Here is a 14,947-nt window from a genome sequence, read left to right on the forward strand (position 1 = left end):
ACAGGAAACTTCAGTCTCCAGGGCTGTTATCTGATACCTTTCCCTAGAACTAAACTTGAGTAGTTCAAAAAGTGTCAATATTTTACAGTGAGGGTAATTAACTATTGGAACTGATCTAGGGACATGGTAGTTTCACCATTGCTGGGAGTTTTTATATCTAGATTGGATGTCTCTTTTTAGAAGTGATGCTCTAGTTCATCCAGAATTCATGGACTTGATGCAGAGCTCGCTGAGTGAGGCTCTATGCCTGTGCTCTGCAGGAGGTCCAACTAGATGATCACAATGGTCCCTTCTGGGAGGGCTGGCCCTAGACCAAATGGTGCCCCAGGTGAGGAGTGTTTTTGGTGCCTCCCCTCCATTTCTTAAACTTTCGAATACCTTATTTTTTATTGCATTTTTAGCCCAATTCTCGACTTTGCACTATTTGCATGCATGATTTATCCCTCTCATTATAAGATAATTTGCATGCTAGGATCTGTAAAGCTGTATTTATTCATGCAATATATAAGCAAATAAAAAAAAATTGTTTCCTCTAAGCTTAGAGAAACTTTTTAATTTTCAGAGTAATGGAAATGTACTCGCATCAAGAGATTGAACGGTGCCCCAACATTGGGTGGACCAGTATTAAATTGTGTTGTAGCAGGTGACCGCCTTAGAATGTTAACCCTGTGTTGTTCTGTTTCAGATATTTTCCTATCAGATTTCCTTCTTGCTGCAAACTATATTGCAATTGAGTTTTTTGCTTCCTATACTGAGCTCCTGAAGGCTTCTTTGGGGGCATCTTTTATTTTCTACGGGGGAAAACAGACAGTACTAGGGAGAGCAAAAGCCTGTGTTCAGCAGTCTTAGAAAGTCATCAAACATTACGTGTTAAGCATGGCAAAAGAAAGAACAGTATTTTTTGTTGCGTAGATAGGGGTTCGATCGATATCTCTGGCGTCTCATTAAATGTCCTTTATTAGTTGCTACTTACACTTGTCAAGTCTTAAAACACACATACACGTTCACAATTACACACTAAAACAAGGATCACAATATCGCAGCTGGGCTGTCAATTCACTTCAGTTCGTTCTCTTATCTCACTGACTGGCGACGCCCTGCCCCTTATATACACGAGGACATGGCTGACAACATTCTAGGAGGTTCGAGCAAAATATAGTTCTCAAAGTCTGGAAGGTTCCACAAGATTCTATAAAGGTCTAGAACGTTCTAGGAGGTTAGTGAAAAATGAAGCCACATACGGAATACCTGAAACATTTTACTTCAAACGTTCTATTTCCTCTTTTGCCACTAACAACAAAAACAGCAGCCCCCAAGCTGTCACCTGTGTTGCCTGCCCCTAAATCCAGCCCTGCCTTCTGGCCTTAAAATCTATGAATAAAGATCTGCAGAGGAAGTAGTTCCAAGAACATGGAAGTGAATCACTTTAGACTCCATCTAAAGCTTCATTCTAGCTGCTGGGAGCAATCTCCATTTACATTGTGTCTTTGTCAAGCTGGAATTTGTCAGGGGTTTTCCAGTTTTAACCTTCCCGGAAGAGGGCTAACCTGTCTTAATTCCTACAAAACCTAGCTTTTACCATCAGTGCTTACCCAATGCTTGGCAGGAAGCAAGTATGGGTGTAATTCCTCTCTTTCGTGATGCATTCCTTTCATCTGGGGTAGTCCCTCTCAAAACACTGAAGGAATAGTGAGAAAGAAACAAAGTTCTCTTTACCTCTGCTACTGTCAGTATGTTTTCTCCTGACAACAGAAGTCGGAGAATCAGGGGAGGTCAGTAGTATAGTGCTTTCCAGATTCCTGATCCCATTGGATTCCCTTGAAGAAATCTATAACATTCTCAGTGTAAGTAGATGCTGTACCACGTGCAAAGGAAAAAGTAATAGCTTAATTCTAAATTTAAATTCAGCTTTGGCGTAATGGCAGGGACCCTCATCTTACTCTGCAACATGTGGATTCCTCTGTGTTGTGTAATTTCAGCACTGCAGACAAGTAATCTGGTCAGCAGTCACCACCCATTTTTCAGCATCATTACCAAGCAGTGTAATTTAGTAGTGTGCTTTCAAGACCTGCTCTTGCATGGTGTAGATCAAGAGGAGGAGAATGAGCTGGACAAGATTTATGGTGATTGGGCCAAGTGCTACCAAAGCTCACTGAAACACGATGGTTTTCCTGCTCCAAAGCACAGGGGGTGCTCTTGTTCAGGTTATAAGAGATGGGGTAATCAGGCAAACTCAAGAGGACAGGAAAATTGATGGAAACATGAGCTTACTACCCTAATGGGCCTGTCACTGTCAGCTTGTGCCAATAACTGACTGTCTTTAATGTTACTGCAGAAATCTCGGCAGGCAGGGAGGATAGTGCAGACTCAGCGTTTTATGTGGAGCTCCCCCCAACAATGATTGATTGTTCTTGAAGCTGCTGCGAGAAAACTGCTCCATCTCAATGAAATCGATTGCCTCTTAGCTGAAGTGCCAGTGTGATGAATGCTATCCGAGGGACTCAGATGGGCTCTTTGGAGCAGTGGTGACTTTGGGTGTGGTGGTCTGGAATGCAGGTCCCAGGGCTATGGCTGTGGAGAGGAACTAACCTTCCCTTGTGATGTTCTTTTAGGTTGTTAAAGGTACTGCATCCATTTTCTCCGAACTATGTCCAGAAATCTGATGTGGTGAGAGAGGCTTGGGCAGGTATCTTACTGTCCTCATCCCCTCTTCCCACACGTCACTTCTGCCCAACGAAATGCTGTAGAGAGGGTAAAAGGAGCAAATGGCCATGTTGCCAGACCCCTGAATTACAGCCCGGAAAGTCTAGGTATGCAGAGCAGTGCTTGGATCGAGATGGAGCGTTGCATGCTGAGACCTGTAATCGGTGGGAGAGGCAGCAGGCTGCATTGTAGAGCCCCATGGGCGTCCTTTAGCCACCCTGCTTGGTGTAGGAAGGTGTGGAACAGAAATGCCCTAGTGGCTCCGCCCAGGTTGGAGCTTGATCCTCTGCTGTGACCACAACAGCAAGTGTCCTCTTTGGGTCTAGCAGAAAACAAGATTCAAACCAGTCTGACTGTTACTCATCTGCAGTGAGCCAGCTCTGAGGCTTAGCCACATGTCCTGACAGGGGAACTTGCTCTCTGCTGTGAGCCCCAAGCTCTGGGCTAGAAGGGCAGCATCTGGAGCAGTGGAGTTGAACGGCAAGAAGCTAATGATTGGATCTTTGGCAGAAGCCTTGGCAGTCTGAGCTTTTAAACCAGGGGTGGGCAAACTACAGGCCGGATCTGGCCCGCCAGCCGTTTTAATCCGGCCCTTGAGCTCCCGCTGCGGAGCGGGGTGTGGGGCTTGCCCTGCTCTGGTGCTCCAGCCGGGGAGCAGGGTTGCGGGCTGCTCCAGGTGGCTCTCGGAAGCGGCAGCGTGGCCCTTGGCTCCTATACATAGGGGCAGCCAGGGGGCTCAGCTCTGCACGCCGCCCCCGCAGCTCCCATTGGCCGAGAACCACGGCCAATTGGAGCTGCGAGGGTGGCACCTGCGGATGGGGCAGCGTGCAGAGCCTCCTGGCCGCGCCTCCACATAGGAGCCGGAGAGGGGACATGCCGCCGCTTTCTTGAGCCGCTTGCGGAAAGTGCCTCCCGGAGCCTGCACCCCTGAGCCTCTCCCTGTGCCCCAACCTCCTGCCCCAGCCATGATCCCCCTCCCACCCTCTGAACCCGTCAATCCCAGCCCAAAGCACCCTCCTGCACCCCAAACCCCTCATCCCCAGCCCCACCCAGGAGCTCCGTCCCACACCCTGAACTCATTTCTGGCCCCACTCCAGAGCCTGCACCCCCAACCAGAGCCATCACCCCCTCCTGCACCTCAACCCCAATTTTGTGAGCATTCATGGACTGCCATACAATGTCTATTCCCAGATGTGGCCCTCGGGCCAAAAAGTTTGCCTACCCCTGTTTTAAACGCTGTGATTGTTGTACTGTTTTGGGTAGTATGTTATAACTAGCTGGCAGGCAGAGACCAGTCAGGGGGCTGTTCTGTGGCTGGTGTTCATTATGAAAATGCCTCCACAATGAAGCCACATATGGAATACCTGAAACATTTTACTTTAAATGTTCTATTTTCCCTTTTGCCACTAATGACAAAAACAGCACCCCCCAAGCTGTCACCTGGGTTGCCTGCCCCTAAATCCAGCCCTGCCTTCTGGCCTTAAAATCTATTAAAAAAGATCTGCAGAGGAAGTAGTTCCAAGAACATGAAAGTGAATCACTTTAGACTCCCATCTAAAGCTTCATTCTAGCTGCAGGGGATGAGGGATCCACTAACCTCCTAGAGGGTGGGTCCCTCATTAGTGGCAGTGTGCTTTAGTCCTGACAGCAGAGAGATTAACAATGGAGACTTCTGCTTGCAAGTGTGCAGGTTTTTTGCCTAGCAAGTATCATTTGATGCTAGAGTGGGAAACGCTCCTTTGTATACCAAAGATGCTGGTTAGGAAGCACGGCTCCACAGGCATTAGCATGGGCAAAACTCTCTGCATCAAAACAATAGGCCAAAATATTATCAAAAGAATCTCTTTCCTCACCTAAACTGCTTTCTCACTCTGGGCTGGCATGTTGCATTTGACAGGCAATAGCAACGCTTGGAAGTGAGCCCTGAGATTAGATCAAACCCTAAGAACTGCTGCTTGCCCTCCAGCTGAAAGGGGAATCTGGAGCTGGAAGGAATAATCTTGTTTAAAGGAACAGTGTCCTCCAAGCAGCACAGTGTCCCAGCTGCTGAGTTGAAGATCATTCAAACAGCTTGCTAACAGGGTCGATATTTTGTTTGCCTCTTCCTGGCACCCTCCCAGTAAAAACATTTTTAACAAACCCACATACCTGTTAATTGGAAATTTACCTTAAAAAATGCACAGACTCTGAAATTGTAACTGTGTAACTAATCAGCTTTTTATTTCTTATAGCCTTCTGCACTGGGTGTCTGTAGAGTTGTTGATATAACTGTAAAAAGAAAAGGAGTACTTGTGGCACCTTAGAGACTAACCAATTTATTTGAGCATGAGCTTTCGTGAGCTACAGCTCACTTCATCGGATGCATACCGTGGAAACTGCAGCAGACTTTATATATACACAGAGAATATGAAACAATACCTCCTCCCACCCCACTGTCCTGCTGGTAATAGCTTATCTAAAGTGATCATCAGGTGGGCCATTTCCAGCACAAATCCAGGTTTTCTCACCCTCCACCCCCCCACACAAATTCACTCTCCTGCTGGTGCTAGCCCATCCAAAGTGACAACTCTTTACATAATCAAGTCGGGCTATTTCCTGCACAAATCCAGGTTTTCTCACATCCCCCCCACCCCCATACACACACAAACTCACTCTTCTGCTGGTAATAGCTCATCCAAACTGACCACTCTCCAAGTTTAAATGCAAGTTAAACCAGAACATCTGGAGGGGGAGGGGGGGAGATAGGAAAAAACAAGAGGAAACAGGCTACCTTGCATAATGACTTAGCCACTCCCAGTCTCTATTTAAGCCTAAATTAATAGTATCCAATTTGCAAATGAATTCCAATTCAGCAGTTTCTCGCTGGAGTCTGGATTTGAAGTTTTTTTGTTTTAAGATAGCGACCTTCATGTCTGTGATTGCGTGACCAGAGAGATTGAAGTGTTCTCCGACTGGTTTATGAATGTTATAATTCTTGACATCTGATTTGTGTCCATTTATTCTTTTACGTAGAGACTGTCCAGTTTGACCAATGTACATGGCAGAGGGGCATTGCTGGCACATGATGGCATATATCACATTGGTGGATGTGCAGGTGAACGAGCCTCTGATAGTGTGGCTGATGTTATTAGGCCCTGTGATGCTCAAGAAACCCATTTGCTCAAGAAACTTCCTGAAAAAGCACAAGATCAAATCCGCACAGACACACCCCTGGAACCCCGACCTGGGATATTCTATCTACTACCCAAGATCCATAAACCTGGAAATCCTGGGCGCCCCATCATCTCAGGCATTGGCACCCTGACAGCAGGATTGTCTGGCTATGTAGACTCCCTCCTCAGGCCCTACGCTACCAGCACTCCCAGCTACCTTTGAGACACCACTGACTTCCTGAGGAAACTTCAATCCATCGGTGATCTTCCTGATAACACCATCCTGGCCACTATGGATGTAGAAGCCCTCTACACCAACATTCCACACAAAGATGGACTACAAGCCGTCAAGAACACTATCCCCGATAATGTCACGGCTAACCTGGTGGCTGAACTTTGTGACTTTGTCCTTACCCATAACTATTTCACATTTGGGGACAATGTATACCTTCAGATCAGCGGCACTGCTATGGGTACCCGCATGGCCCCACAGTATGCCAACTTTTTTATGGCTGATTTAGAACAACGCTTCCTCAGCTCTCGTCCCCTAAAGCCCCTACTCTACTTGCGCTATCTTGATGACATCTTCATCATCTGGACCCATGGAAAAGAAGCCCTTGAGGAATTCCACCATGATTTCAACAATTTCCATCCCACCACCAACCTCAGCCTGGTCCAGTCCACACAAGAGATCCACTTCCTGGACACTACAGTGCTAATAAACAATGGTCACATAAACACCACCCTATACCGGAAACCTACTGACCGCTATTCCTACCTGCATGCCTCCAGCTTTCACCCTGACCATACCACACGATCCATCGTCTACAGCCAAGCTCTGCGATACAACCGCATTTGCTCCAACCCCTCAGACAGAGACAAACACCTACAAGATCTCTGTCAAGCTTTCTTACAACTACAATACCCACCTGCAGAAGTAAAGAAACAGATTGATAGAGCCAGAAGAGTTCCCAGAAGTTACCTACCACAGGACAGGCCTAACAAAGAAAATAACAGAACGCCACTAGCGGTCACTTTCAGCCCCCAACTAAAACCCCTCCAACGCATTATTAAGGATCTACAACCTATCCTAAAGGATGACCCAACACTCTCACAAGTCTTGGGAGACAGGCCAGTCCTTGCCTACAGACAGCCCCGCAACCTGAAGCAAATACTCACCAACAACCACATACCACACAACAGAACCACTAACCCAGGAACTTATCCTTGCAACAAAGCCCGTTGCCAATTGTGCCCACATATCTATTCAGGGGACACCATCACAGGGCCTAATAACATCAGCCACACTATCAGAGGCTCGTTCACCTGCACATCCACCAATGTGATATATGCCATCATGTGCCAGCAATGCCCCTCTGCCATGTACATTGGTCAAACTGGACAGTCTCTACGTAAAAGAATAAATGGACACAAATCAGATGTCAAGAATTATAACATTCATAAACCAGTCGGAGAACACTTCAATCTCTCTGGTCACGCAATCACAGACATGAAGGTCGCTATCTTAAAACAAAAAAACTTCAAATCCAGACTCCAGCGAGAAACTGCTGAATTGGAATTCATTTGCAAATTGGATACTATTAATTTAGGCTTAAATAGAGACTGGGAGTGGCTAAGTCATTATGCAAGGTAGCCTGTTTCCTCTTGTTTTTTCCTATCTCCCCCCCCCCCCCCCCCCAGATGTTCTGGTTTAACTTGCATTTAAACTTGGAGAGTGGTCAGTTTGGATGAGCTATTACCAGCAGAAGAGTGAGTTTGTGTGTGTATGGGGGTGGGGGGGATGTGAGAAAACCTGGATTTGTGCAGGAAATAGCCCGACTTGATTATGTAAAGAGTTGTCACTTTGGATGGGCTAGCACCAGCAGGAGAGTGAATTTGTGTGGGGGGGTGGAGGGTGAGAAAACCTGGATTTGTGCTGGAAATGGCCCACCTGATGATCACTTTAGATAAGCTATTACCAGCAGGACAGTGGGGTGGGAGGAGGTATTGTTTCATATTCTCTGTGTATATATAAAGTCTGCTGCAGTTTCCACGGTATGCATCCGATGAAGTGAGCTGTAGCTCACGAAAGCTCATGCTCAAATAAATTGGTTAGTCTCTAAGGTGCCACAAGTACTCCTTTTCTTTTTGCGAATACAGACTAACACGACTGTTACTCTGAAACCTGATATAACTGTAGCCATCCTATGAGGGTTTTTAGAGAAATAGTTCAAAACAAACCTGTAAAGTGTAAGATTTTTCAGGATCTCTCTCCCTGGGCTTTGGGGCAGGGAAGGGAGATATGGGGTGATTTGTGTGGCTGGTAACTGGTCTGGAGGTGGGGAGAAGTTGCTGAGGGCGGTTATGATGGTTTTTGAAATGTATCCGGGTACAGAGCTCTGGGTAGGTGCCTTTTGGAAATAAAGGGAGGGAGGAGAAAGTGTCACTCTGAAGTCTCCTCTAAGTGCTGCCTGTCAGCAGCCTGAGTCAGGGGCCCTCTGCCTTCTCCTTGGATATCTCACTCCGCACATAGCAGCCCAGCTGCCTTCCAGCCTTTGCTTTCGAGGGACTGATCTGTTTGACCGTGGGAATTTGGCTCTGGATGCAGTATGTTTATAAAGACTTGTCTCTTCAAATACTGCAGTCTGTAGTTTTAATCCCCTACCCCTGAGTGATAGCCGTCCTGAGTAACTGGCTGTAATATACGAATAGCATGAAGCCCTACTGTAGCTAGCTCTGGCAGTTCCTAGATGACTCTGGAGAAGATGGTGCTGATGAAGGCTGCTTTCAGTGCTTATTAGCAAACAGGAGTCTGGTGTGATCAAGGGATATGGACTCAGAATTGGAAGGGCTGGGAGCAGTAACCTGCACAGTGTACATTCAGAAGTCAGTCCCTACCAGGCATGCATGTGCCTTTCACCCTTCTCTTCCTCTGCACTCCAGGCAGACATTTGACCTTTCTGTCTCCGTAGGTGTATGTGGTTGGGAATGAGCCCTCTGACGTGTTGCTGGAATCCTTGCAGCCAGCTCTGGGAGTGATTTTCTCTCTCTATTGTTTCACCAAGCAGAACGTGTCACACTTACGGTAAGGCATGTGGCAAAACCCTTCTGCTAGGTGAAGTGGTAAAGCTTTGTATCCTGGGGTGGGGGAATCCTCCCCGCTTGGTGCCCAGCTGTAAAAGACAGCGAAATCTGTGCCTTGTGCTGGGTAGAGATGGAAGTGTCCAGAAGACACTCCTGTGCCGAGCACCAGAGCTACATTTGGCACTGTATGGACATAGCTGAAGACAAAGCTTGCAGCCCCAAGGAGTTTAGATTCCAACTCGGCCCTGACTATGAATGTCAGACTCACACAGCAGACCAGAACCACCCCCCAACTTGGTGTGGGAAGATATAGTGCTCGACTTGGTTCCTGGTAGATTGGAAACTAGTACTTTGAGGTGGTGACAAGTCTACCTACAGGGTGCTGGGAATCCCCCATTACTGGGGGGTATAATTAGTTCACTGTCTGGCCTATGTGAAACTGACTAGGAAGGAGGGATCGTGGTTGCCCAGGGACAGCAGAAAGCCCTGTGTGCGTGTGAGGCGAGGGGCTTGGCGGGGGGGGGGGGAAGGGTGTTTTGTGTGCAGGTGGAATTTAGGGACGGGGGAAAACTTTAAATAAATTCCAGTATATGGACCTGAATGTCCTTGTGCTCCACTGGCTGTTTGGAGTAAAGGTCATTTCTTTCCCGTTTGAGCTGATTCCCTTTTTCCCAGAGGTGCACAGGACCTGCTCCTCTCCTGGCCATTGAACCTTTGTTTACACTGAGCCCTTCGTTCAGTTCTTCCACCCCTGGAGTAGCACCAGTCGTGTGGCACATGAGTGCAGACCAGCTGTTGGTGTTTTTGCCACTTTCCTCCTAGCCTGCTTTGAGAAGGGTTGGACAACAGTTTGATAACGATGTTACCAGGAGGTTTACTCAAAGCCTTTCCACCATTCCGAATATCAGTAGAGGCACAAGGGCTTTGACGAAAAGCTCTGTGGAGACACAGCCTTTGCCATCAGAAAGATGACATTAATAATTTCAGAGGTGCAGGGGAACCTCCTTAAAAGAATGAAAACAACAAACTAAACCAGCTGCAGGGAGAGTGGGGCTACCAGGGTGCTGTATCTTTCCAAGAATTCAGCAAGGGTAACTGAACTGCAGCTGCCCAGCACTGGTCAATCTTCCAGAATTTGGCACCTTCATGAAACAGTTGCTGGAGCTCATCCAATTGTTACTGAGTTTATAGGCTATATGACAGGTTTCAGCGTAGTAGCCGTGTTAGTCTGTATTCGCAAAAAGAAAAGGAGTACTTGTGGCCCTTAGAGACTAACCAATTTATTTGAGCATGAGCTTTCGTGAGCTACAGCTCACTTCACTTCACTCTCTTCCCAATTTCCTCCTCCTCCGATGCCTTGGTGCAGAAACAGCTCTGTGCATGGAGTGTGACTGCAGGCAGTCTTCAGGCCCAATGAATCATTGCAGCTGCCTTATAAGCTCACATAAATAACTGTCACCTCCCTGGGATTTACTGTATCTGTGAGACTGCACATAGGGAACCTTCCAAGGTGTGTCTGTGGTCACCTGCCATCTTCCCGGTGCCACCAGCTCACTCTGATGGTGTTTGTTGTGTATTGGAGCTCACAAAACATCATTGTTACATTGCCCCATGTGTCTGTTACAAGGCAACATGCCAGTGGTAGAAAATGGACTCTGTCATGGCCTCTCTTTCTTGACAGCTCACCATGCCAGGAGATTTTATTATGGGTCTTGGAGAAGTCAGAGAGAGAGGTGGCGCTCTCCATGCTGGAAGGATTTGCAGGACTGGGTAGAACCATGCAGTTTCTCCATCCGCTGTGCCAGTTTCAAGTAGCTGGTGGAGGTGGTGCCATGATCACTGTCAAAGAGACCATCAGGTAAGAGTCTACATTATGACACCCTGTGTTAGCAGCCTTACACCCACTGCCTGTGGGTGTGGCTGAACAACTGTCGTCATTCAACACCTGGGGCTGTTTTATGGCTCAGCCAGTAAGGGGTGCCCATGCAAAGTTCCACAACGTGTGCAGAATATGAAAGTGGGGCACGGGGGAGGGTTTCAAGATGTGGTGGGGGATGCTGTAGTCCCTGTGGATTGTCACCACTAGACAGGGATAGACAGTTGGCTTGGGCTGAGTGCCAAACTCTAGCAGGTGAAACTTCACGGATGGCCTGAACTTTACAGGCAAATGGAGCCAAACATTGCTGGAGCAATGAGGTGTGAAGCTGGAGCAGACTTTTAGCCCTGATACACCTACAAAACCAGTAATAAAATTCATGTTTGGCTTTTATTAGCATTATTAATTTCTTCTTGGGAACCCTTTGTCTTGAGGCTGGATGGCTCAGGGGACTGAGAGTAGGAAATGGTCTTTCACTCCTGAACCACTGGTTCAAATTCTGACCAGACTGGTAGTGTCTGACGTAATCACGGCTAATGGCTGATTGGTTGCATGTGTGAAATGCATGGAGTGGACATCTGTCACCATCAGCATGGTATTAATTGACCCCCTTGTTAACAGCCTCTGTAGACTGACTGAATAAGCCATAGTGACCGAACACCCCCGGTGCTCCTGGAGATGGTCCCTCCAGGATAGGGGTCAGGCATGTTGGTGCCTGACGTTACACGGCCATTGCCCGTGGTCTGTTTGCTCTGAGGGTAAATGGAAGACTGCAGGCTCCAGCACTATCTGGACAGAGCCCGTCACCAGCAGTACACTCAGTTTTAAAAGAAATAGTTTTTGCTTGGGGCATGTATCGATGAGCCAGCATTACCTGGTGGAAAACGCCAGGGCTGAGCCAGGAACTCCTGCTTTGTCACTGGCCTGCTGGGTGGTCAAGTTTGGAGTTGTCTGCACACAGACTTGCATCCATTTAGTTAAACTGGTGCAGAACCCCACGTGGCTGTTCTTATTCCAGTATAGTTTAAACCTGTGCCTTCAACTTGAATGAACCTAATTAGAATTAAAATAAGTGTCACACAGGGGTTTGCACTGGTTTAACTAAATCAATTTAAAATCACTGCTTAAGTTAAACTAGTGCAACTCTGCATGTTGACACAGCCTCGCTTCCCCTCGGTGTATCTATTTCCCTCATTTATGCTGGGAAAACAAGTGTAGGGCTGCTGCATTCATTAATTAATGCTCATCCAGCTCTTCACAGAGGAGTTATGTATGTGCTAAATATTTTGTGTGCATAGATTCCACCCTGGTCATCCCTGCAATGAATATAGGTTAATTAGTGAACTGAATGCTCCGCCATTTCAACTTCATCCCCAGACTGAATGATATTTCATCAGCCACCGTCTGTCCGTCCGTCCCCTTTCAGGGAGTGCAGCACAGGGTGTTGCTGTAACCTGGAAGTGATGAAACAGTGTAAACGCTGCCCCAGCTTTCCCTGACCTGGAGTGACAGGTGGGCTGGGGGGGCATGGGAAACACTGAGACATAAAGCTGGACAGATAAGCCAGAAGTCCCTTGGGCTTTTGGGACTTCACGTTGATTCTGTTGCATGGAAAGCACTCCTCACCAAAGGCTTGGCTCATTACAGCTTGAAACCACATTATAAACCTGGATGAGATAGCAAGGGTGCCAATTCAGGATGGGAAGGAGTGGATCTTATACTGAGGTAGATACTAAATACAACTGAGAACTCTTCCTGATGTCGGTAGGAGAGCTTAGCTTGCTGGAGTTACCTGCTGGATCTGGAACATGGGTTCACACCCCAGCACTCTCCCTCACAGGAACATGGACAAGGCTCTGGCATACAGCAACAGATTAGAGATTCTTCTGGAAGAGAGGTCGTATAATGCTGTTGACCAAAGAGAAGGCAGACAGACCATCCTGTTGCTGGCACACCTTCAGCCGCCTGTGGTCTCTCCCACTGGGGTTGGGAGTGATTTTCATGCTCGTTTGAGTCTTAAAACCAGATTTCTGACCCCTGACTAGCTTAAGCAGCACCAAGAATGGGCTAGGCAGCAGGGGCCACCATTGACCATTAGAGCCCTGCATGGTTTTTGCATGAATAGGGACCGTAGTCCTGGTGCCCAGGCCAAATTCCATCTTCGGATAACATTGTCTCTGTAAAAGTTTCCCTGCCGTTTCTGTTGGATACGGTGTTCTCTGCTTCCTGTCACAAACTGGGGTGTAGCGCTGCTGTGTGCTGGCTGCTGCATCTTAATGGGGAGATGAAAGGAAGACCCTTGGAAGTGTTCTGGAAATACCTACAGCACTTGGGGATGAAATGTGCCAGGGAAATGCTCTTTCCAGGGGTAGTTCAAAAACCAGTGCCAAAGAGACTCTGGGTGGGTTCCTGTTGGGTGAAACGTTGGCTGCATTTCAGCGATGAGGAGGAGGAACTCTACCAGAAGGTCTCCTCGGAGCAGTGGCAGATGGAGCAGTTGGTGGCCCTGTTGACTCACTGCCAGAAGAGCGGCTTAGCTGGAGACTTCTTCATCTGCTGCTTAAAGGTAAGAAGCTACAGTCTGTTAGCAGCCTGGCCTCTGCTGGGTGCAAGGGTCCAGGAAGTGCCTTGCATTTCCAGAGGGTTAACTTTCCCATGCTGCATGTGGGGAGGGTACTGGGAGAAGGGGGAAGTTCCACTTAAATCTCCTGGGAGTGGTGGGTAAAGAGCCGCTACAGGTATAGGGTAGCTGTATCTCCCGACAGTTCCAGCGCCAAGCCCTGAGGGGGCGCATGGAGTCCTCACTCTGTGTGAAAGCTTTAACCCTTGTTCTGACAACGGGAACATGCCTGAAGTTTAATGGTGGGTTTTAAGCTGTGAATAATCCCTACCTTTGCAGACTGCCACTTCCTTGGCTTTCGAGAAGGAAAGGCACTTCCCCAGCTCCCCGCCCCGCGTTTCCTTTTCTTCCTGCAGCTTCGTATCCAGACTAATCACTGCCATGGTCCCTCCTCAGTGTTTGCTAGGCCTGGGCCATGCTTTGCTCTCCTTTGCTGCCAGTCAGAGTGTATAATCCGTGTCTTGCTCGCCCCCTTTGGGGTTGGTGCCATGGTGTTATGGCCCTTCTGCTGTGCACAGAGTGCTGCACTCCTTTGCTGGGCTTCTTTCAATGGCCACCAGAAGAGCTCATGCTGTGTATGGCTGGGAAGGGGCACGGGCAGCATAGGTGCACTTCTGTGCTAAGCAAGCGGGGTGCCTGGGCACCACAGCCCGCCACCACAAAGCCCTTCTCAATGTGTTCAGCCGATGTTCCTGTTCATTTTATAAATCAGGAAATATACAGTTAAAATCTAGTTTGCCTAGAGGTCAAAGGGTCTCTGGTGTATCTGAGGCCAGTGCCAAAGCAAATGGGCAAGCAAGGCCCTGGCAGATTTACAGCCCTAAAGTGACTGTCCTTAGAGGGAAGCTTTTTGTGTTCCTGCACCTGATACGTGTGAGGAGGTCACCTGCAGCATTTGGGGCCGGTGGTGGCAGTAAGAGGAGAGGGGTGGGAGATCCCGGGCCTGGATAACAGAACTAGCATGAGATCCTTTTGGAAAGCTTGGGCTTTGGGAAAATGGCTGGAGAAGAACCCCCAAGGCCTCAGTGCAGAACAACCCTGCCTTCTTGCACCTGGAGTGAAGATTCTGGGCTAAGGTGAGGATGGCAGCACAGGGTTGAGGCCGAGCAGCTACTTTAGTAGAACGGACTGCTGTGTGATACTGCCCTGCTGTTCAAATCTGACCTTGTTCTTGGATGTTAGCTGCTGGCAGGTTGCCCACTGGGTGCCCCCACCTGTGTGCCCTCAAACCAGTTTCCTGTATTTAGCTTTCTTTCTGACGGCCGTGCACTCCCCTCCCTGGCAGGAGCTGACTCACATGGCTGCAAACGATGAGGCCGGCTTGGATGACGATCCTCTCTCCTGTGAGAGTCTGGTGGAGCTGGAGCAATACCGCAGTCAGCATCTCGTGGGGCAGAAGAAGCAGCTGCTTGTTTTGCAGCTGGTGGCCATGCTGTGTGAGCGCGTCTCAGACACCGTGTTCACAGACATTGTACAGGTAGGTCATGGCAGAGCCCATTGGCATGGCAGTGG

General features: G+C 48.2%; 1 protein-coding gene across 1 annotated transcript in view; it reads left to right on the forward strand.

Moving 5' to 3' along the window:
* The window catches only part of TANGO6 (transport and golgi organization 6 homolog), a 92,328-nt gene that overhangs the window by 20,203 nt on the left and 57,178 nt on the right, over positions 1–14,947 (forward strand). The window contains exons 8-11 of the mRNA XM_048870651.2: positions 8,828–8,940; positions 10,621–10,797; positions 13,255–13,381; positions 14,721–14,912. Coding sequence (XP_048726608.2) covers positions 8,828–8,940; positions 10,621–10,797; positions 13,255–13,381; positions 14,721–14,912 — 609 coding nt within the window. The remainder of the gene's footprint in view (positions 1–8,827; positions 8,941–10,620; positions 10,798–13,254; positions 13,382–14,720; positions 14,913–14,947) is intronic.

Source organism: Caretta caretta, chromosome 12 (assembly GCF_965140235.1).
Source record: "Caretta caretta isolate rCarCar2 chromosome 12, rCarCar1.hap1, whole genome shotgun sequence".
Taxonomy (NCBI): Eukaryota; Metazoa; Chordata; order Testudines; family Cheloniidae; genus Caretta; species Caretta caretta.